This window comes from Cyclopterus lumpus, chromosome 7, assembly GCF_009769545.1.
Source record: "Cyclopterus lumpus isolate fCycLum1 chromosome 7, fCycLum1.pri, whole genome shotgun sequence".
NCBI classification, from domain to species: Eukaryota; Metazoa; Chordata; class Actinopteri; order Perciformes; family Cyclopteridae; genus Cyclopterus; species Cyclopterus lumpus.
The window spans coordinates 21,507,781-21,531,881 of record NC_046972.1 but is presented as its reverse complement, the minus strand read 5'-3'; the positions used below and the strand labels follow the sequence as shown (position 1 = coordinate 21,531,881).

The 24,101-nt window shown below is 43.4% G+C and overlaps 2 protein-coding genes across 2 annotated transcripts; both read left to right on the top strand.

Annotated features, from left to right (window-relative positions):
• Window positions 1–338: 338 nt before the first annotated feature.
• si:ch211-253b8.5 (dysbindin) lies at window positions 339–9,709 on the top strand. Its single transcript, XM_034538010.1, has 4 exons — window positions 339–856; window positions 7,453–7,602; window positions 7,781–7,930; window positions 8,230–9,709. The coding sequence occupies exons 1-4, from the start codon at window positions 814–816 to the stop codon at window positions 8,544–8,546; spliced, it is 660 nt and encodes a 219-aa protein (XP_034393901.1). The 5' UTR covers window positions 339–813; the 3' UTR covers window positions 8,547–9,709.
• A 4,761-nt stretch (window positions 9,710–14,470) lies between these two features.
• cdh26.1 (cadherin 26, tandem duplicate 1) lies at window positions 14,471–23,684 on the top strand. Its single transcript, XM_034537892.1, has 19 exons — window positions 14,471–14,522; window positions 15,932–15,991; window positions 16,077–16,169; window positions 16,257–16,412; window positions 16,665–16,809; window positions 16,907–17,076; window positions 17,179–17,307; window positions 17,416–17,601; window positions 17,681–17,946; window positions 18,128–18,270; window positions 18,399–18,629; window positions 18,728–18,949; window positions 19,523–19,647; window positions 19,759–19,833; window positions 20,458–20,511; window positions 20,711–20,785; window positions 21,922–21,954; window positions 22,077–22,148; window positions 22,732–23,684. The coding sequence occupies exons 1-19, from the start codon at window positions 14,496–14,498 to the stop codon at window positions 22,948–22,950; spliced, it is 2,481 nt and encodes an 826-aa protein (XP_034393783.1). The 5' UTR covers window positions 14,471–14,495; the 3' UTR covers window positions 22,951–23,684.
• Window positions 23,685–24,101: the final 417 nt, after the last annotated feature.

Below are 24,101 nucleotides of genomic sequence, written 5' to 3'. Positions count from 1 at the left end.
ATATAACTTAAAGCACGGTGAAAGAGCCAATCGTCTTCTTTCTTACATTTATTTCCCCCTATTTCTTCTAATTTATATTAATATGCAGCGCCTCCTTTCATATCACGGTTAACTTCTAAAGCTTTCATCCTACAAAGTGAATAAATAAGTACAATTATATAAAGCAAAGGGGGTAATGTAGGGTTAATTTGAAGAAGAAAAAATAGCATACACTCTTCCTTATCCTTTTGACCCCCTCGTTGTCACCAGTTGGTACAGGCCACAATGCCATAGCCCCCCCCCCCCCCCCACTAACCCCCCCTTCCTAAGCTGCACAGTTCCCTACAACCTTACAGAGCCTGACAGGGAGAACAACAGCGTGCGTGTTTGTGTGTGCGTGTGCTTGTGTGTGTGCGTATGTGCGTGCGTGTGTGTGTGTGTGTGACACACAGAGAGGCAGCCGAGATGAGAGTGTGAAGCAGCGAGAGGGAAAACCTAGAAAGAACAGCAAAGGCGATCTGGGAAAAAGGGGGGAGCGAGGGAGGCAGCGAACATAGCAACACAAAAAAGAAGAGGAAGAAGAAGAAGAAGAAGCAGTGCAGAGTAGGGGAAGGAGAGCAGAAGAGGGGAGGGAGATAAAGTGTCCTTTGGTAGTCAAAAGATGTAACGACTATAGATGAACAGCCACTACACACACCAGCATCCTGTCCTGGAGCCTTGACAGGAGGGGGACGAGAAAGAAAAATCCACACACACACACACACACACACACACACACACACACACTCAAAGGCAAAAACAACAACAACAACAGGGTCCCACATCCACGGGATCATGTCGTCCACGGGGTCAACCAACCACAACAAGCGTCTGGCGTGTGAGTAACCGACAGAGTAAATATGCATTAACGCAAAAGTATAAATTAACTTAATGTCCGGTACATTTTTAATACTTAATGTGGTCTTTTTTTAAATTTCATTCTGAACAGGTGTTTACATTTATTTTACACAGCCCTTTATGATATTTATTGTTTTATTTGCATATGGCCGGTAAGGGAAAGTTTTAATCATACAAGTGTATTACTTGATATACTTGATTCAGCTCTGCATGGCTCACAATTCACCATTTCTAACCACACTTATTAATTCAGCGTTAGTTGTAAAGGGATAACGGATCAACTGTGCTTCATGTGACACACAGTGTGTGAATAGAGGCACTGCATGCCTGTTACATCATATTCTCTTTTCTGAAAACTGGATCAAAGGATGCATTACATTATTACTCACACACACACACACACACACACACAAAGCTGAATTGCACATGTTCAGTTTTGCCTGTTCGTATTAGCAACTAATGTACAAATGTAACTGCCTCATCTCTTCTTCACTAAATTAGCCTTGATGGTGGTGCGACGCTATACTGGGTGCAGATGAGCTGTAATCACAGTGGGAGAGATAACCACTACTTCCTTTAGAGTCTGAGTCCGCTGCAGGAAGAAGGTCTTTATATAGAAACAGGGGGAAGACAGCCTAACAGCTACCTGCTTGCCATGAGAAGCGATGCCTTGTTTTCTAATTGAATGCACAAACTCACCGAGAGCTGTTTTTGTTTTTTTGTTTTTTTAAGCGAGGAGAGAATAATCCGCTCGCCGCTGCAATGAATAAGTTTCTGTGTGTTGGTTAATGTGCACCAGAGTCGAGGCGGAGAGTGCTCCTGAAAGCCCTGTTATGACTGACCTAGATCGGGAGCAGTGGTTACGTCTGGAGGTCATCTTTGCAGTTAGCCCCCCCCCCCCCCCCTTAATGGCTATGGGAATGGCTCTGGGGATACGCACTCCGATCACACGCTCACAGACGAGGTGCGAGACACAATCGCAGCTCTGGGATCAGAGTGAACTAAAGATGAGAGCTGGGGCGGGCGGGTGCCACGGCGTCATAAATGAACTGTCTGTGTGCGTGCGTGCGTGCGTGCGTGCGTGCGTGCGTGTGTGAGTGTGTGTGCGTGTGTGTATATGTGATGGGAGTGGGGAGGTGGCTGTTGTGGTGCAGTGATCTCACTCGTTAATAATTTATGCTTGATGGACCGCCGAGGAGAGCGATTGGCTCGGTAAATAATAGTAGTAATACCTAAATAATAAAAAACATGATGCGGCTGTCATATGCTGCTGAGAGCTGGTTGAAACCATTCACCGGGGGAGGGGGGATGGGGGGGGGGGGGGGGGGGGGGGGATTAGGAGCTGCAGGAGAGCAAGGGTGGAGTTTGAGGTTGATGATGGGCTGTCGAATGACTCTGGCTATGCAGTTTCTCTCTCTCTCTCTCTCTCTCTCTCTCTCTCTCTCTCTCTCTCTCTCTCTCTCCAAACAGAAAGATGATCATGGGATTTCTTTCCCCTCTTGCCACAAGGGGCCCTGAATGCTTCGCCATGTGACTTCTTTGCTTCAATGGGAGCATTTGTTCCCCCCCTGACCGATTCCCTTCGCCGTTCCCAGGACTCCTGCTCTGTTGACTGCGGCATTAGAATGACACGGAGCCGGGCTAAAGACGCCCGATAAGGTCGCCGGAGAAAAAAAAAACAGACGGCACACTCAGAGAGAGAGAGAGAGAGACGAAAGAGGCATTTTGTGATGGGAATGTAGGCGGAGCAGGGAAAGCGCCTGAAGGATCGGGGGGGGGGGGGGGGGGGGGGGGGGGGGGTTAATCAGAAGGGTTGAAAAGAAAATCATGTGCTTTAGCTCAGCTGTCACCTCTGGCCCTGGATCCCCACCCCTTGACACACAGCAAACTGCACCCTTGTTTGTGTCGTGTGAGACTTAGCTGAGGTAAGCAGACCCAGTAATGCTGTTTGCCTCAAATCACTGACACTACAGCGACTTTATACCGGGGAATAATGCACAGCAGGCTCGGGTTGCGTAACACCCAGTTCTCCTTTCTTTTGACAAACTCCCTTTTTTTTTTTTGCTCGCCTTTTCCTTCTCCCTTCCTTCCTTCCTTCCCTTTTCCTACATACTAACCCAGAGATGTGTGTGCACACTGCCGAGGCAATAAACTGCGTAATCATGCAGTTCATACAATCCAGCCTTCTAGTGTTGTTTGGTGTTCCGCTGAAGGATTGCACCAGCATTATGTAACTGTAAGCCCCAGGTAATTATGGGCCATTGTAGGCTGAGGTGGAGCAGGGGTTTCTGGGTATAGGGGACATCGGTCCTGTGACAGATCAAAACATTTTTCAGAGGGCAGCTCTTACTGTTTGAGCCTTAAGCTCAACAAAGATGTGTCTTTCTTTTCTCCGTCCAGAGGGGAAGAGATGAACATACAGGAGCCTCGAGGGGTGAAAGAGCTATGCAGTTCAGCATTGCTGTGTTACATTGCATCTAAAAAAAAATCTGCATGTAAAGCAGGTCAACACGCCTTTTTTCCGCCTCCTCTGCTCCTCCAATGGCACGTGAGCAACTGTGCTCATCTCATATTTAGGAGTCAATAAGTTAAGCAAACTCTCTCTAAGCTTCGCTCTCTCTGGCTTAAGGTCCCTTAAGCCTTCTGGACGGGAACATTGACGGTTAAATCCGGGTATCTTATTTGTAGCCTTTACAATCAAAAACACACAAGTTATCCTCTGGCTGAGGCCCTTGCTCGAGGATGACACGATCAAAATGAATACAGAATATCTCTACAACGGCAAGGTCTATTCCAATAACTGTGGTATCATAATGAAGGTAAAACTTGGGAGATGTCTGCAAAGGTGTACGCATCTGTATATATTTCAAAGGGTATATGTAAATGAAGGTTAAATATAACATTTCTGCCTAACAAAGTGACGCAGTTGCAGCCGAACACCTCTTGCAAGCCACAACACCTGAGCATTACCTGTGCACAGACTGATGCTGTTTAAGGGAAGCAGAGGAACGTTTGAGAGGTTTTTAGTGGAGGCATGTTAAGGCAGAATCTTCAAATTGGCCATTTTGGGTACATGTGGGTACCATCTGTGCCATTTGAAATTTTCTCAGGGAGCTGTAAAACACATTTAATGCCATTTACATGTCCCTAAGGTGTTTATATAGGTATTATGTGATTCTATTTAAATACAAACGTTGTTGGCTTAGTTTTAAAACATCAATTAAACAGACCTCTATACATAACCCATTGGTCTATTTGGCCAGCTCATGTCTGTATTGAAACGTAATGCCTTTAGAATGAGTGCAGTACCATGATTCATCCACCAGATGGAGGCATTTAGCGTATATATTCACCTGGTAGGCTGGAGGAGGGGCAGAGTGCTCCAAATTAATATAGACGGCTGGAATTTACTCAAAAATGACATTTGAGTAGTCATTAGCAGTGCTGATATACCCTTGGAGCCAACTTTTGATCACACAACCGCAACGCTAACACATCATGTATGGTTATAGCTGCATGTAGGGGAGTTCAGTTGTTCTCTTCTTTGGCTGCTGCTAATTCGGTGAATTCAGACGTGTACTGCTGGACTGTGGAGTCTCAGTCTTTCATCATGGTTTGGCCGGATGTAGCGAAAACGCTAACACCACCACATACCGCGCATGCACCGTCAGCCCATTTGGTTGGCTGGCGTTGGAATCAAGTGTCGTTTTGGTAGAATTGGTTCATCATGAACCTTTGAGCTTATTTCTGCTTTGTGTAACAATGTTTAACAATGTCCTCATACGGTGTTTGTTGCGGTTCAACAGGTTTTTAACATTGCTCCAAACATTAGCATATCTGCCTAACTAGCTTACTCTAATAGTACAACTTAAATCTAGTCCAGCACAGAAGGCTTAAGTGCTTTAGACTATTCAATTCAATTGAATTCTGTTTATTTTGTAAAGCCAGAATCCCAGACGACGCCTTTATGCTCTCGGCTTTGTTTTTTAAAGTAGTTGTAGAAGCTGAACTGACATTGTTCCTGATCATGTTATGCAGCGGTGTGTGTTACCAGAGTAATCGGCAGAAAAATAGACACCAACAGGGACACTTTCTGCGCTCGTACTTACTGAATTTTATGGTTTTCTTTTCAAATAATAATTCTGGAGCCCCCCCCACCCCACCCCGAATATCCGAGTCAGCCAAAAATCGCCGTGAAAGTGCACGCTGTAAAACGCACACTGTAAAACGCACACTGTAAAACAATAACAAGCTTTTTTTTCTTTTTCTTCACTGGGCTTGGGAGAGATGGCATTGAAAATCTGCTAATTTTCCCTTTAACCAATTTGCAAGTAGACCTCCCACACGTCTTGCGCAGCAGACTCAGAGGTCATCTTAATGAGTCAGCTTTAGACATACATGCCCCCCGCCCCCCCCCCCCCCCCCCCCCCCCCCCCCCACACACACACACACCAGACAGATGGAGGCATGCAGCTGAACTTGTGTGTGCGTGGGTTGACTGTGTTCACTTGAGTTGCAAAATTGTATTTTGAGAGCAAGAGAGAGAGAGAGAGAGAGATACCCCCCCCCCCCCCACACACACACACACACACACACACACACACACACTCAGGCCAGCAGGCAAAGCTGAAGTTTACGTAAGCCGTGTAGTTCCATCATCATGAAGCCTCGTCATTGCTGTAACAGCCTGGAGTAACTGGCTTATTTGTCTCAAGCTGCCCACTGCTGCAGAATAACAGCTGCTGAATGATCACAGACACCAGACAGCAGAGGCACGAGGTTCTGGCATGTCGAGGGTCTCCCTAAAGACCCATGTCTCTTAAATGTGATGACACAGCTTGATCCGCAATGCCGAGTTTACCATGCACGAATTATTATTATAATTGGTGTGCCTTTATTGGTGCAGCTGGAGAATAACAGGAGAAGGGGGAGGGAGGGGGGGGGGGGGGGGGGGGGGACACAAAGCAAAACTCACAACATGTGATGATTCCTGCTTCTCCAATATGAGGATCTGGTGCTTTTCTTTGTCTTAAAATTATCTAAAACTATTTCGGGGGTTTTGTTATTTGGTCTGCTGGTTAATCAAAACATTTTATTTCGATGACATTGCATTGGAAATTTAGACACATCTCATTGTTTTCTGATGTTTTAGAAAACCACACAAAGTTAATCAAGAAATTAATCAGCACATTCATCATCATCACGAGCAGCCGTGGGTTTTTTTTTTGTGCCTATTTCAGGAGTGTACAAAGTATGAAGACACACAGATGGGTGACAAATCAAAGTGTGAAATAATTAGGGTGTCACATAATTCATCAATCATTTTGATTATTTCCTCGATAATTGATTAATGATTCGGGTCAGATGGAGCATGAAGAGAAGAGGATTTGAGGCTGCAAAGAAGCACATAAAGCTAAAAAAAAGTTTAACTTCCAAGTATAACATTATGATTAAATCGATCCAGACCCTCCGACGATATTCCTCACCCATGGGCCCACAGAGCGGGCGCACTAGAGTTTCCTTAAGCCCCGCCTACAAGTCATCAACCCAGCCTCGCCCTCGCGCTCATTCACATGAACGTGGCAGGAAAAACGTCTCTGGATTCGGCTTATAGTCCAGTTTACAACTTTAGCAATAGGATAAATATATATATATTGTAATTCTACCATTTAGACACTTTGCTTAAAAGCAGCACTCATGGGGTCTGGAGATGAAGTGATGTGAATGGTGTAACTGTGCATGCTGGATCCATCTGCTGGCATCATGTGAACAAGTTAACTGTGGAAGCTCGGTACAAAATGAGCAGAAACGGAACGCATGCATAATCAAAAGCATGAATACATAAGCACACACGCTGGTGCAGTTTATGTGAACATGCTCATACATACACTGCACGCACACACACACACACACACACACACACACACACACACACACATAGAAAACTCCGGTGACATGAATCAAAGTGTCAGCTCTCGGAGCCCAGTGGGGAGAAGAAGGCACAATGTGTGCCGGGGAGGATGCAGCACAGTTACACAACCACAGCTGGTCATCGTGGCAGAGGTCGATGCTGGAGGTAGACCTGGGGACACTCGCTCTCTGGTTGTTCACAACACGTCTGCATTATTGTCACGCATTGAAAATAAAAAAAAATAATATCCCAGTAAGGGCCGAGATGCTCTGTAACAAAGATGACGCATTTTAAGCTGGAAATGGTTTACGCGGATGCACACTCCCTCCCTCAATGTCATAATGTCGTATATTTTCTCTTGCTAACATTAGAGATGAACATACTGTGGGTCAGTGGTTAGCAGGTCCATCTTTCAATCAGGTGGTCGGCGGTTCAATCCCCGCCCTAGTCAATGTGTCCTTGAGCAAGACACTGCATTGCTCCCCGTAGCTATGTCTACGGTGTATGCATGTAAAGTGTAGTGTAGTGGAGTTCATGGTTGATGTTAAAAAGGCTTTTTTTTTTAAGGTAAACATTATTTTTCCTATTCGCTGATCGTCAGTGAATAAAGTCTTTTATGTGTTTTTTCTTCGTTCTTTTTGTACGAATCTCTTTTGGATGGTCAGCGGAGACGGGAACCTCCCAGCGGCTGTTGGACAAAGACTCTGCACAGCACCTGAAGCTGAAGGAGAGACAGCGCTTTTTCGAGGAGGTCTACCAGCATGACGTCGACAACTACCTGCCCTCTGCTCACCTGCAGGTTGACTGCAGGAAACGTGAGTGCTAAAAAAAAGAAAGAAAGTATTTCTTCATTTAAATCTGCTTTGCAAACTATTTATAGGTTTAAAATATGTTAAAAGCCTGTTTTAAAGGAACAGTCACCCTGGTGATATGCGTCACTTTTGACATAAACGTGTTCATGCTCCGTTATGCTTGTTCTGCATGTATACGCAGCGCCCATGGGCAGTATCTCCTCTATGGAGGTGAATGTGGACGTCCTGGAGCAGATGGACCTGATGGACATCTCGGACCAGGAGGCCCTCGACGTGTTCCTCAACTCGGGCTCGGGGGCAGACGAGGGAGCGCTGGCATCTCCACTTCCAGGTGCACTGAAGGCCTCGTGACTCTTGATTGACCCGCTGTAGACATTCAGGATATAATATTTTCACATGCAGATTTGTACAAAAACAGGCCACTCAAAAGTGGCACAACAATTTTTGGCAGAGACTAAATTGTTTTTATTATCATTAACTATTTCATCATATTTCATATTGTATCAGTGTGCGGGATTAATGTGGAATTCTATGCCTACAGGTACATGAACATTTCTAATTTGTTTTCATGGCCAAAAGTTTAATAAAATTCAGTTTAAAAAAAAAAAAGATTTTTGTGCGACACTTCAGGTGAAGACGAAGAAGAAGAAGAAGAAGAAGAAGAAGAAGAAGATGAGGAAGATGAAGAAGCAGAGGTCGTGTACAGGGAGCGCGCGCCTTTGAAGCGGCAGGTAGAAGTTCACCGCGGCTCGAAGCCCCACACGTCCTCCACGTCGTCCGGTTCCAGCGACGCCAGCGGGGGGGGAGTCGACACCCCCGTGATCCAGTCGGACGATGAGGAAGTCCACGCCGACACTCTGCTGCTAACCTCGGTTCCCCATGCCAGGGATGAAGAAACGGAGGAGGAAGACGAGGAGGAAAGAGGCCTTGTGACTAAATCCCCATAGGGAGACGTTCATTTTATTCTCTGTAGAGATACGTGAAACATACATAAAAAGAGTCTCTCTCTATTCGCAATCCTTTTTTAGAGAGGGGGGGGGGGGGGGCCCTAGCATGGTTGACCTGGCTGTGATGTGCTCCTCCTTTGTGAATGTTTACAGTGAATTTCTTCTGCACAACCCATTAAAAACCCATTTGTGTTACACACTCTAATGATGTTATAAACTATTTGCATCATTAAAACTCAATATGCAAATAAAATGAGTCATCCCCGCTCCCATGCACTAACGTGTTCTGGCTGAGGGGGATAAATTCTTCTGGCTCTCGCTGCCAGAGGAGCATTTTTTTTTTCGTCTTGAAAGCCAAAAACAGGAGCATAAACACGGGGTAAAAGAACGGAGTAAAGGCCTGAAATCCAAAGGCAATCTGTAAAAAGCAATCAACGCTTTTTAACTTTTACTTACACTTAAACTCTGAGGCCCTTGGATTTTTTATTGACCTCTAGTACATAGCATTCCTCTCATAGGAGTTACCATTAGATAATTAACAGTTGAGAATGACAGCCGTTTGACGGGAGTGGACCGACTTCAAAGATGCAGTTCAATAAAAAATCGTATTTTTTATGTGTGTTTCAGATGACATGAGGCAGGAATTCAGGCACAGTGAGCAAAACACCACGACAACAAAAATCATTTATTGCCACGTGCATGTGCAAACCTACCGTTTTTTGTAAAATGCATGACATTTCTGTTCTCGTTATTTGTGACTGCACTGTACGTTATCATTGATGAGTGTTGCATCACTGCGACCGAGTACTGAGTTACTCCTCTCCTCCACGTGAGGTGGGAAGTCGGGAGGTGAATATATATTTGACCAAGTAGGCGAGTGAGTAATTCAGATGAACATTAATGTGTTTGTTTTTTGCACAGCAGTATCTGTTTGTTTGTTTGTTTGTTTGTTTGTGTGGGTGTGTTGAGTACGTGCGATGTGGGCTGAGGGCGTGGAGGGTTACACACTGCAAAACAACCGTCATTCCCCTGGTGGAACCATACGGCACCGTTCAAAACAACCTTCTTTTTTTTTACAGTGTCGAATGATGTGTAGAATATCTCTTCCCCCACTTGAACTGAACACCCTTGATATATAAACGAAATAAAAACAAAACCATTCAAAAAGACTTTTTTACGTTTTCTGTGCCGCTGTTTCTCAACTGAGGAGTCGACGCACACGCAAAGGAATGCTAAACATGTCGGCGACAATTCCAACAATGCGTGTCTGTGTACTATCATAAATCTATCATCATTTTAATTAGACAGTGCCTTGCCTCCCGCTGTGTTTTAGCCATTGCACATCGTAGTTGACAGAGCTGCCAACTTTTAAAAAAACCTTGGAGTGAGATTTTGTCGGGGGTGACCAAAATGTTGCCGCGCACGCAGCCACACACGTTGGCGGCTCAAATATCAGGAAATTGGAATTAATTTGGCGTTGTGCCCATGTTGTGCCCTGCATTCTGGTGGTTTGTGGGGCCCATAGTCGTTGATAGGGGGGGCCTACTGGAGATGGACAACATTGGTTACATTCTGTGAAGCAAAGACATGGTGGTCCGCCTCCAGGAGATGTTGCTTTAAGTAGATGTTATTTCATGCGTTCTAGTGGATTTTTGGGTGGTATGCTAAAGATGTGCAATACCTGAACTTATTCTGATTCATGTTCATCTGCTCATGACTTGCAGGGCCTTCTAGGCTTGAGCTGAACATGTTGCTAACTTCGGGACTCTTTGGGATAAATAGGATGTCTATGCAGCGAATAGGGTTACAGATGCGCTCCTTAGCGCCACCTATCGTCGGGGAGTTTGAAAAGGAACGAACGCGTCTCGGTGACAGACCCCCCCCCCCCCCCACTTTGGTTGTGTGCAGGCCCGTAGAGATCACCCCCGCAGCCCCCTGTCACTGCGGGGGGGCCTCGCAGTGACAGGGGGCCTCGCATGGCAATTTTTTTTTTTTAATCCAACACTAGCCAGCGCACTCGGCCGTATTGCGGCTAAGTGTCGGCTGACTCGGCTGTGTTCCGGCTCGATGCGGCCAAATGTGAGCCACCTTTGGCACATTTCACCGTTGCCATGTCTGGCCCAGGTGTAGCTGTTACGGACATGGGCAGATTCTGTCTGAGACATGGCAACCGGTTTATCGGCTGCCGAATCTGGGCCGAATAATGTAATAAATAAATAATATTACATTACGTAATAACATTAAGATATCCCTCAAAGTTGTCTCTCTCATATAAAGCTACACAATAAAAAAAAAGTATTTTAAACTGGCTTTATAAGTTTTAAATAATAGTTGTAAAGGCAATCGTAACAGGCAACCACTAGGGCCTCCTGCTACGCGGACTGGTGTTATTGTTGGGCCGCGGTGCATTCTGGGAGAACTACGAGGAAATTTCTCTTGAGGAAAAATGAAACGCACATTTAAAAGTGGTGCCCAAAAGCGGCAATCAAAACAGAACATTTCTGAATTAAATGCCAAACTTCCCAAAATTACAAGTCTTTTTCGACCAGCTAGTGAAGGATGCACTCATCTGCCAGAAGAGACAGGTATTGTACTGTTTGCTATAGCTAACATTACCACGTAGCTAACGTTATACTTTGACAGCTGTACTGCTCTGTCTATGTGTTGTGCTTGAAAATACATTAACCTTATTAAACCTATGCTCTCACTATACCCCCTGCGCCCATTATCGGACACGTTCCTTAATTATCTCCACAACCACATCGTTGTTTAACTTCATTTCACGTTGTCCAACACTGCAACTCTTTTGAGAAGACAACGGCTCTGTACAAAATAATAAAAGTAACCGTTAAGTAAGAAAGGTCATTTTCCATGCTAAAACTGATCAAAACATATCTCAGAAGCTCCATGTCACAAGAGAGGCTGTCCGGTCTGGCCATCCTTAGCATAGAGAATAAACTTTGCACACAGATTTGCTAAAAGACGCGCACATGTGTATTCAAATGCAAACCTGTAGAAAGTAGCCTACCGGTGTATCGACTATATGTAGGCATATTTGTTATGTTGTTGTAACATATGTTCTGTTTGAGCTGTTTGATAGGCCCTAGCATATGTTTTGTTTCTGTTGGAATACATTTGTTTGAGCTGTTTTTTCTGATTGAATAAATTTCCCTCAAAAGAAAAGCTTGGGTCCTGTTCATTTATCTTTGGATAATGACCGCCGGACAATACATTATCCCTTACATATGGGGGGGAGGGGGGGGGGGCTCTCAGGGTTATTCTGCAGGGGGGCCTCATGTGTTTCCGTTACGGCACTGGTTGTGTGGCGTGAGTGCGTGTGAAAACATGCAAATGCGTGTGTCACACAGCGAAACCGTGAGAGTTGGCAGCTTAGTAGTTGGGTTTGAACTGGCGTTTTCTCCAATGCATTTCTTGTTACAGCACGACGGCGATTAAAGCTTTCAATGACATTTTTCCAATTATTGTCCAATTGTTTTTTCAAATTAACAAAATATTGGTGTGGACAATTGTGTCTTACCCAAAACTTTGGTCGTGACTATGGACCATATGCAAACCTACGCCCTTGACTTATAGGATTGTTCAACATTTTTTGTTACTGTCATCATTCCTATGCCAATGCGGAAGTGTCTTAAAGCTGCATTCTTTCTATTGGCCATCAGGGGGGGCGACACCTCTGGTTGCCACAAGAAGTCTGATTGTATAGAAGTCTGTTAGTCTCACTTCTCACTAGATTCAAACAACTTGAACATGAGTTTATGGTCTCAATACAGCATGATGTTCATTTTGTAAACTATGGTCCCATTAAGAGTATGATGGACCAAAAAACAGGGTATATTTTAAGGCGGGGCTACCTTGTGATTGACAGTGTGCCACCGGAGGTATATAAATGGAAGCCTTATAATGATACACTGCGGTGTTATTCCTCCGTGGTCCAAATATGGCACCAAATAAACCAAGATGGCGCCTGCCAAAATCCAAAATGTCCAGAAGCCAAAACTCGATTTTTGGCAGAGACTAAATAGTTTTTATTATCATTAACTATTTCATCATATTTCATATTGTATCAGTGTGCGGGATTAATGTGGAATTCTATGCCTACAGGTACATGAACATTTCTAATTTGTTTTCATGGCCAAAAGTTTAATAAAATTCAGTAAATTTCTTCTGCACAACCCATTAAAAACCCATTTGTGTTACACACTCTAATGATGTTATAAACTATTTGCATCATTAAAACTCAATATGCAAATAAAATGAGTCATCCCCGCTCCCATGCACTAACGTGTTCTGGCTGAGGGGGAAATAAATTCTTCTGGCTCTCGCTGCCAGAGGAGCATTTCTTTTTCGGCTGTCCACAAACCAATGGATGACCAAACCAAAGGATCTCCGTATGAACGTGTTCAGATGGGAGCCTGGCAACAAGATTGATGACGCATGTCAGGAGCTAATTATCACCCGTATCAAAGTTTCTCGCATGAACAGTTTTATTGATTATATGTCTCTCGACTAATGCCCTGACTCATTCTGTGGTTTCTCTCCCTCTCTCTGTATTGAGTTTTCTGGTTCTTCTAGTTTCACAAGTTTGTCCGTAGTTGACTCTCACGCATGTTCTTTAAAACATTACAGGTAATTTAATCGAATGTTTTTTGCCATACATCATGACAAGGACTGACAAGCTGTGAGACGCTGCAATTGTGCCTCACATGGTTAATTTTTCTTCGTCATCCTGCACATGATAGACACATAGTTATCAAAACTCCCCAACATAGTGGGAGGCTAACTGAAATACCCCTTTGCACTGGGCAGACCAAATCCTATTATCACTTGGCTTCTATGTATAAAACTTCTGCTTACCTTATTTAGTGTGAAAAAACCTTATTTAGTGTAAAAAAAACATCCCAAAAATGTTGCTTAGAAGTCCTCCCAACAGTACATTCTGCAGATACATACAACTGCACCAAGAGAACGACCGCGCGAGCTGGCCTTTGGTCATATTTTATAATATAATTGATGTATCTTAACACTATAAATAAAGTTTACTTTCAATACAAATGCTTATGACTCATTTGGCTTGATTTTGAGTGAGCGGGTCAATATGACCCTGAACAGCACAGGTGTCTCATCTCTATTTATCTACATCACCCCCATGACAAAAAAAAGGTGTCAAAATGCAAATACAATTTAGGAGAAAATACATGTTCTGGTATAGACTTATATCTAGATTTTTCCAATGTACCTAGAAAATAGTTTGAACGTGTATTTTTCATGAAAACGAGTGAGTTATCCTAATTGAACTCTGATCTACGGAGGGGTGAATAACTCAAAACTGATTGAATTATTAGTAATGGTGTTGGTGATGAGGTACAAACTATATTTCTTAGGATTTCTTTGGTTTCCGACAACGTTTGGATGATTCAACATCATTGCTATAAGAAACCAACTTAACAGGAGGGTTAATGAGTATCCGAGTGACTTATACTGCACAAGTGGGTTTAAAATGTCATTTCAGCCACTACCAAAAACTCCCAGGACCTATGTAATTGTGCTACCGTTGCATGTGACGCAGGTCAGCCGTAAATAAAACATGGTAACCTGAGCTATGTAGCTGGAGGGCCGTACACCTGAGCCGAGCCCTGCTTTTCTCTTGCACAGCCAAGAAGCCCAATCGGTTCACATAAACTTAAAAAATATTACATAGAGGCCAATATACAAGCTGTAAATCACAGCTCCTCCCGGTCGTGTCACATTAAAATAAAGAAACACAGCATTTGATGTATCAGTTAATGAAAAACAGCCCTTTGTTTGCTGCACAGTCAGCCAACCTGTTGCCTGCAGGCATTGTGGGCTGTCTTCTCTGCACTCTTGTTCAAACTGACTTTGACTCTGTTGGACTATTCCCACGGAGGATATCGAGCAGAGTGCAACGAGATGAGGACCGTTTCCCTGCTTCTGTTGGTAGGTATGACATTCTCAATTATCTCCAATTATAATAAGGCGTCACGCTATTTAAACAAAAGTAAGTTTAAAGTAAATATTTGTTATTTGCAGTTGCAGCTGCTCGTATGTGTACAGATTGTTCAGCCCGCCGAGGCGAAATGTGTAATTTTGGGCTGTACAAAATAAACTGAATTGAATTGGAGTCGGTTCAAAAGTCTGCATGCAAATATGCATGGTTAAGTCATCACGCAAAACCAGTTGTTTGTGTTGCGTCGTGGCATATACAGGACATGTGTGCGCGGTAACATGAGCTTATTCACAGGAATACAATGCACACATTGGAGTCTTCACGGTCTCAAACCCTGTGGGGGTTTTAGCTCACTTACTTGGTCTCATGTTTTGCAGTTATGCGGCAAGGCAGCTCCTATTCTTTTAAACCAAGAAACAGGCTTTACCTGCTTAAGTCTGACAACTGTAGAATGTCTTGAAATTCATTAAAAAGATCCCTGATTACTTGTATAGTAGTTTAGTTCACTGGCACATGACTTCGGTCTAATCTGAATAAATTGCTGCCGGTGCCTTTTAGCTCGGCAGGTGCCACACCTTGTATTACAGTAGAATGATTTGTATTCTTATTTATTATTCTTATTTATTATTTATTGTTTATTATTTTATTTATTTTACCATCCGTGGTTGGCATCCGGCCTGAGACCTTTGTTGATAGTAATTTCGCCATCTTTCTCTCCTTTCTTTCCCCTCCCCATCTCCACTGTCAGCTGTCTAAAAAGAATAATAATAATAATAATAATAATAATAATAATAATAATAATAATAATAATAATAATAATAATAATAGAAAATGTAAAAAAATTCAGGCTCACTTAATCACTCGTGATTCTCACATAAAGTAAAAAAGGATATTTGACATATGTCGTGGCTGCGGTTTTGGAGTTAAAACGCACAGATCATGAACTAGAAAGTCACCGCTTCGTTTCCAGGCAGCGGCGACCTTAACATCTCTCTCCGTCCCTAATAATAAATAATCATAGAAATTAACAATAAGTGCAGTGACTCACATGTTTTGCTATTGAAGTTTAGATGTATTTTTATTTCCCATTATAGCTGCCTCAGGGGTACATTTTTGAATGTCTGTCAGACGGATTTCATCAAGAAAAAGTTACCGTATAACTAAACTTTCCCAGCGCTGTTACCGGTAATTACTGCGCTAAACTTGCCCTAAAGAATGAGAAGGGATAGAAAAAGGAAGGAATGGTCGACGTTCGTCATCTCGGGAGCGAAATCCAGTGAAGGAGAGTCGGAGAGACAGAAAGGCAGACAGTGAAACCACAGATCAGTCGTGAATAAAGCGGGATACGAGTTATATCTGTCACGGAGTGTTTTACGATCCCTTTTTTTCTCTGTCGCAGGTTGCATTGACAGGCCTGGCAGAGTCTCGCCTTTTCAACCACCTCGGGCCTGCCAAGCGGGTAACTGCTCCACTGTTTTGGACAACCGAACTACCAAATTCCTGTCACAATTTCATGTTTGACAAATACGTTCTTGTTTCAACAGGAGCTTTTGGTGCGTTCCAAAAGAAGATGGGTTTTGTCTACAATCGAAATAGACGAAGAAGACCCCGGGCCGTTCCCCAAGGAAATTTCAAAGGTGAGTTTTTGAGAATGAAATCAACCGAGTGTCCTGGCTGAGGAAGAAAACAGTAACAGCTCCACGGTTTGTGTCCTTGACCCTCAGATGTATAACGACAAGAAGAGTCCTGAAGGCCATTTGTACCGTATAAGTGGGATGGGTGTGGATGAGGTGCCAAAAGGAGTGTTCTCCATCGACGAGTACACCGGAGTCGTCACAGCCCACAAATCCGTGGACAGAGAGGCACACGACCTCTTCGAAGTGAGCTGCCAATCCCTGTGAAGATTGATACCTTTCTAAACCATGTTTGCTAATCCCTATGATTAATACCTTTTTTTTCGTGCAATTTTTGCCAAACCATATGATGATGAATACCCTTTCTAACCATTTTTGCCACTCCCTATGATGATTAATACATTTTCTAACCATTTTTGCCAGTCCCTATATGATTAATACCTTTTTTCCAAACTATATTTTAACCAGTAAAAATGTTTTTCACACGTGTACCCACAGATCCACTTTGACATCTTGAACGCAGAGACGGGCAAAGCAATAGACAGGCAACTATCTTTCAATGTAGAAGTAAAGGACATCAATGACAACGCACCGTTTTTCGATGGCGGATTGCAAGCCAATGTGCCAGAAAATACGGTGGAGGGTGAGCGGCACAAAATGACTTGTCTTGCACGCGTCATACCTTCCCGCAGTCACTTCTCAAGCCCATTCACTCTCGTTTGCTCCCTGACTTCTTGAAGGAACCCCGCTGATACATCTGAACATGATGGACAGAGATGAGAGGAACTCGAAAAACTCTGAAGTCACCGTCAGTATGCTGTCACAGAACCCACTGGAGCCCAAGATTGAGCTGAATCAGATTACTAACAGAATAGCCCAGCTCAACTTCAAAGGATGTTTCGACTACGATGTGAGATTTTACTGTACCTCCACCACACACACACACACACACACACACACACACATACCGATTTGTTAAATCTAAAATATCATCTTTTGTAATATGTTTCAGAAAGAACATAAGTATGAAATCGTTCTTCAAGTCAAAGATCATGGAACGCCGGCCCTCTCCTCCACCGCCGTCGCTACCATCCACATTCTTGACAAAAACAGCCACATGCCAACGTTCAGGCAGAAGAAGGTACTGATGTTTTTTATTTTTTTTTATTTATTAGCATCATTATTAAAGTTGAACCTTTTCGGAATGAAACGTTTGATGTTAAACGATGAAACTTGTCTGCCCGTCCAGTACCAAGGCGAGGTGTTAGAATCAGTCACCAAGGAGGATATTTTGAGAATCGCGGTCGACGACAAAGACAGTCCCAAAACCCCCGGCTGGCGCGCCAAATACTTCTTCATAAAAGGGAACGAGGGAAGAAACTACCAACTTGAAACCGACCCCGAGACCAATGAGGGTATTCTGAGCGTCATCAAGGTAATTCCGCCTCTTTTCGTTGACCGCGGGCAAAGCTAAAAGTACCACAAACACAACAATTTTACGTGTTTCTTTTCAGGGCAAGGACTTCGAGAAGATGAAGTCCCACCACCTCCTGGTCGGAGTGGAGAACGAGGAGCCCTTGTTTGTTTGTAAAAATGGATCCTTGGGCGCTCCTCCGTCTCCAGATGTCGCCGACATCACAATACAAGTGATTGATGTCAATGACCCGCCTTCCTATGAGAAAATGACGTATGACGTGTACCGGATAGAGGAGGAAGACCCGGGACAGGTGCTGTTGACGCCGAAGGTTATCGACGACGACTCCGAGGTATCCAAAGTCAGGTCGGTGTCTACATTACTAATTACGAATGTTAACGTCCGATTTTTTTCCGAATGGAGACAAATTACCCGACGAAATTACCTGTCATGCACAACAGAAATGACTTCAACCGTTTTAATTTGGTTTCCAGCAGCTGCAATGTGATGCTTAGTAGATAAATACGTTCTGCTCCCCTGTGACCAGGCATGAGCTGGTAGAAGATCCAGCTGGCTGGGTGTCCATAGATGAGAAAACCGGAACAATCACAACAACGAAGAAGATGGACAGAGATTCATCATTTGTGCATGATAGCGTGTACAAAATCGTCATCAGAGCCATAGACAACGGTATGAAGGAGCCCCTCCTGTTTATTCTCATCGAATACAAGCTGGATAATGTGACCCGCTGGTAAACTTAATGCTCTAGATTAATGAAGCGGGGTTTTGTTTGTGTTTGCCTTTGCTGCGGCTTCCAGGTAAGCCTCCAGCCCAATGTACAGCCACTGTCCTGGTCCACCTGAGGGATATCAACGACAACCTTCCGAGACTGGTCAACAGCAGCTTGGTTCTGTGCGGAAACAAGGCTAGCGAGGTCATGGTGCAGGCCTCGGACGCAGACGCCAATCCATTCAGTGGGCCCTTCACTTTCGGGCTGGGAAGTGATGAAAAGGATCTGGCGGAGCGATGGAAGCTAGACCCTTCCTATGGTCAGCACATATCTTTTAAACCCTCCTTCCGGGAAAAAATAAATGTATAAAAAAAAAAAAGTGACACTCGACACCTCTCTTTTGCATCCTTCGCCCAGGTGATGAAGGCGGGCTCGTTAGCCGGACGCAGCTTCCTTTCGGTAACTACTTGGTGCCGCTGCGCATTCAGGACCAACAGAGCTTGGTCGGAGACCACACCGTGCAAGTGGTGGTGTGTGACTGCGGCGAGGGAGACGTTTGCCTTCCCAAAACGCCGCCCTCAACCAGCTTGGGGCCGGCGGGCATCGGACTGATCTTTTTGGGCCTCCTCTTATTTCTGCGTGAGTTTGGTATTTTACCGAGGGCAACATTGACATTGTTCAAGAATGTTTGTTTAGTTCTTTTCATTATTTGTGGCTATTTTGCCGTTATAGACATAACGACAGATAGAATAAAAAGGGGAGAAAGTGAGGGAATGACACGACTCTCACCAACCAGTAGACGTTTTTTTTTTTAAAACACTACAAGATTTCTTTAATCATAAAATATAATCGAATTCTGTCCTCGTGATTTTTTTTTACCGCGTGCAGGCGTTAAACAAGTCAGAACTTAATTCATGTGGTGATGTGAATGGAACTACCCTCGGATATATGAACCGATCATTTCAAGCGATTCCTTTTTAGTTTTCTAACAACTTGTCTTTGGTCGGGGAAGAGAGAGGGGGGGTGGGGGGGAGCAAAGCTCTCTTTTTCAGGAACGCCCAGAACACAATCAAACATGTACACACATTCACACCTTGAGGCTCTCCAGCATGACCACTTGGAGGTGGACAGCTGTATTTTTTTATGATTGAGAAACAGTGTGCACACGTATTATTATTTTTTTTAAAGTGTCATTTTTATGTGTGTCTTCAGTGCTGCTCCTCGTCTGTAAGTGTCAGTGCAGAGGGAAGGACTTCAAGCACATGCCCATGGTGCAGGATGAGGGCAACCAGACCCTGATCCGGTACAACCAAGAAGGAGGGGGGTCCCCGTGCATGGTGGGTTGTAGTTAGAGGGAGTACAACCGCGACAGCATGCCACTAAACCAGTCACGCCATTTTATTTTTTATTTTTGCCATCTGTTTTGTCTTTGTCTCTCTTCTCTGCAGAATGAGCCCACTCTGCTCCAGACGCCTACAAAAAGCATGGCTGTGACGGAAGGCCTGAAAATGGGCAACATGCAGGTATTTCTCCACCTCCCCCTCCTCCTCATCATCCTCCTTTAACCTGTCATTCCCTTTTTTGTGGTTGACTTTGTCGCAGGTGTGTCACAAGTTTCAGGGTGTGTCAAAAGGCCGGAGTCTTAAAGGACTCAGTAGAGAAACCCAACAATTGACATTGGTTTAAAGAATGCAGCCCCTAATCCCGCTGAAAAATGACTGCCATAATCCAGTTTTGACATTTTTTTTGTTTTATTTAACTGAAGTGCAGTACAGGTAGACAGGTATGTACAGCTAGACAGGTATGTGATAAATTGCATTGTTTGCACAGCGTTGTGTAACATATGGCTCAGAGGTTGAGTGTGAACTGTCACGACGGGATAGAAAGAAGACTCCCTAGTCGTTAACCTGCAATGTGTTATTAAAGTTTGAATGGGACATAAAGTTTGATTTGTTACCGGCGGACGTATGCGTGTAAGGAGTAGATTTAATTTATTGTCTTGATGAAACCGCCGCGGTTAACAATTTCTATATGTGAGGTTTATTTCCCTCATCAAACGCTCGATGGGATGCTTTGTCGAATGCCGTTTATTTAAAAAATTGAATTTTTACTCGGTTGCTTTGATATCTTTTGCATTGCTCAACTAGTCCCAGGTGACGACCCAGGACATGGATGCGTACGCCAGCGCAAGGCACGGCATGGTGAGCAGCATACGCCCTTTTAAAAAAAAAAATAGTCTCCTTTTTGTGTGCTTGTGGACTAAGAATTACGACAATGATGGAGTCACGTTCATAAGCAGCTGGCTGGACCTGTTTGAAGGCTGACTTCAAAACAATAAAGTGGCTTGCTGTGATGGGTGCAGGCGTGATTTAACGACCTCACTGTGTATGTCCTCTACAGATGACCTCTAACATGACCTTGCAGGGCTCGCAGCGCCGAAGGGACACAGTCAGAAGCCAAGGAGGGCAGAGCATGGTGAGTGACAGCAGCTGGGATTACAAATTTCCCGTTTTACAATCGAGAAATTTGCTCTCAAAACACATTATTTTGATTGCGTAATAAAGACACAAATCTACCGTCATGCATGTTCGCCTTTCCCGTTTCTCTCAGTTCTTTACAGATCTGCATCAAAACGAATGAAACACGTGTCTATTAATGTTCTGTCTATCGTATACACACATATACACACGTACACACACACGTATACACCCGTTTAACACACGTGCACACATGTATACACACACATATACACACGTCTAACACACACATATACAGACGTATAAACACACGTTTAACACACATACACACACACGTATACACACGTTTAACACACATGTATACACACGTTTAACACACATGTATACACACGTTTAACACACGTACACACACAAGTGTACACACGTATACACACACACATATACACACGCGCATACACACGTTTAACACACACGTATACACACACACATATACACCCGCGTATACACATATTTAACACACACATATACACACATGTATATACACGTTTAACACACGAATACACACGTACACACACACGTACACACACACGTATACACACGTGCACACATGTATACACACACGTATACACACACGTATACACACGTCTAACACACATGTATACACACGTTTAACACACGTACACACACAAGTGTACACACGTATACACGCGCGCATACACACGTTTAACACACACGTATTCACACACACATATACACCTGCGTATACACACGTTTAACACACGCGTGTACACATATTTAATACACACATGTATACAAACGTTTAACACACGAATACACACATACACACACACGTACACACACGCATATACACACGTACACACACGCATATACACACGTATACACATGTTTAACACACGTACACACACGCACACGTATACGGAGCCATCTGGGACTAGTTGAGATGTGTTTCTCTACTGATATAAATGAGGTGAATCCTAAAGCAGGTTAAAACATTTTCTTTTTGGCATGCTTCCTGTTTTTTATATGTGTTTTTTTTTTTTAAATCCACAAATCCAGAGGATTGTAAGTGAGGATCCAATAAAGATCTGAATCTATTAATTTCTTTCATTTCAGAACTGGAATTTAAACAGGATGAACTCCTTTCAGGTAAAGAGCGCTCCTGATTGAATTGGCATCTTTTAACCGCGCCGTAACCACAACTTTATTTAAAAAGTAGGGAGCTAGTACGTGTACATAATACTTCCTCCTCTCTCTCTCTCTCTCAACAGGCAGGCTCCTCAAGAGACAACCACTCCGTGAGCATGCTGTCGGATCAACACATTTCAGACCACATCGTCAGGGTAAGAGAGCCTTTAAAGAGCGTCCTTTAAACCCCGGAGCGAGACCAGCACATTGCATCCGTTTGTGTGAAGGAGAGGCCGCTTGCAAAGCGCTTTGCATCCTTTTATTCTAAAAAAAAAAGGGAATTTTTCATATAGGAGTTTTTGTTATTCGGTCCATCGACGTACAGTTTGTAATATGGAAGAATACTAAATCACTATGAAGTGGTTTTTGAATCTGCTTCAAGCTATGAAATAAGTAGTAAGTCAACTTTAATCTTGCATGAGTAAACATGTCCATCAGCGAGATGATTGGCTATTTCTATGAAGTTATTCTTGATGAAAGGATTCACCCGGAACTCCTTCAGCTCAAACCCCTAGCAGGGTGGCCCACAGCAGAACCAGAACCAGAACCAGGACATGGTCAGACCCCGTGCTGCAGTAAAATGAGTTTTCTAAAGAAACACTGACGCTTTTGTTCACAGGGACCTGCCAGAATCAACACAAAATGAAAGTTCATGAAGATAAAATTAATATATCATTTTCTTTTTTTAACAAAAAGACTCAAAAATCTCTTTTTTTTTCTCATTCCTCGATCCCACAGAGAATGGACGAGATTAATGGAAACCAGGACTCCCGGCCGGTGTACCAGCCCCACGAGTACGCCTACGAGGGTCAGGGCAGCAAATGCCAGTCGTTGGATCAGCTGTCACTAAGCAACACAGGGGATGATTTGATGTTCCTGAATGATTTGGGGCCAAAGTTCAAGACCTTGGCGGGCGTCTGTAACCAGACAATTCCAAAGAGAAACACGGAGCATTAATAAAAGGCCGCTGCTGGGACGGAGAGTTTTTTTTTTACATGAAGAAAGTTTCTCCTCACAAAATCTGGGATTATGGACCGATCTGACTGGATCTTTGTACCACACGGCTTGGATGTTTTTGCATTTCAGACTTAAACATCTCACATATTTTGAGTCAAATATCAGCATCCATGCGTGAAAACGAGGATTATGTGGTATTTTGTCCGCTTAGAGATGTAATTATTGCACTGAACAAACTGTCATGCTTTGGTGCTTTTGAAATGTTCGGGTTTCGACAGTAACTGGGTGTGTTTGAATGTTTACTTTGATTGTCGGCATGTGACAGCGCTGTAGGTTGACTCGGGGCAGTATTTTTCAAATACTAGTATTTTAATCTGTAGAAACTGGAATATTACATTGTGTATAAGAGGTTACCCTAAAAAAAAGAGAACCCTTCTGTTGGTACGGACCAGTAATAAGTTCTGTGAATCAGTAATTGGGATACTGGTCCTAAACGGAGGTACCGTGTCTGTGGCCTGCTGGTAATGATCTGATACAGTGGGGTGGATTTATAATGTTTGTCTTCACACAATACATCGTTCAATACTTGCTTTGTTTTTCTCTGGGAGCATTTTTCTTTTGTTTTGCATTCTTTGAAATGCAGTATTTGTAAAGACATTTATTATTTGCCAACACTAAAGGATGTGCTGGTATCAACCTTTTTTAATACTTTTTACTTTATACAAAAACTCTAATAAAAATATACCAAACAATCATATACTGTTACAACCAATGTTTGGGAGTAGTGAACCATTTGAACTAGTAGTTTGACAACATTCTTGCAGCAGCTTACCGGTAATACAACTATATATTCACATGTGCACTTAGTGATTTAAGTTTGACTTTTGCTTAATCTTGTGAAATGAAGTACTAAAACTACAAAAAAGTCAATGCAAAAGTGCCTTGAACTTGCATTCTCTCCACTGACCATCAGGGGCGACAAAATCAGGTTATGCTTTAGGGCGAAATGAAGTGGCATCTTTTTTGTATTGTCATGTAGATTTAATTAACCAAACAATATTTATCTCTAGAGTTTAATGTTAATTTGCTCACAACTTAGAAAGCAGCTTCCCCAGCACTGGTTGAGGCCACGCATACTATGATTTAAAGAT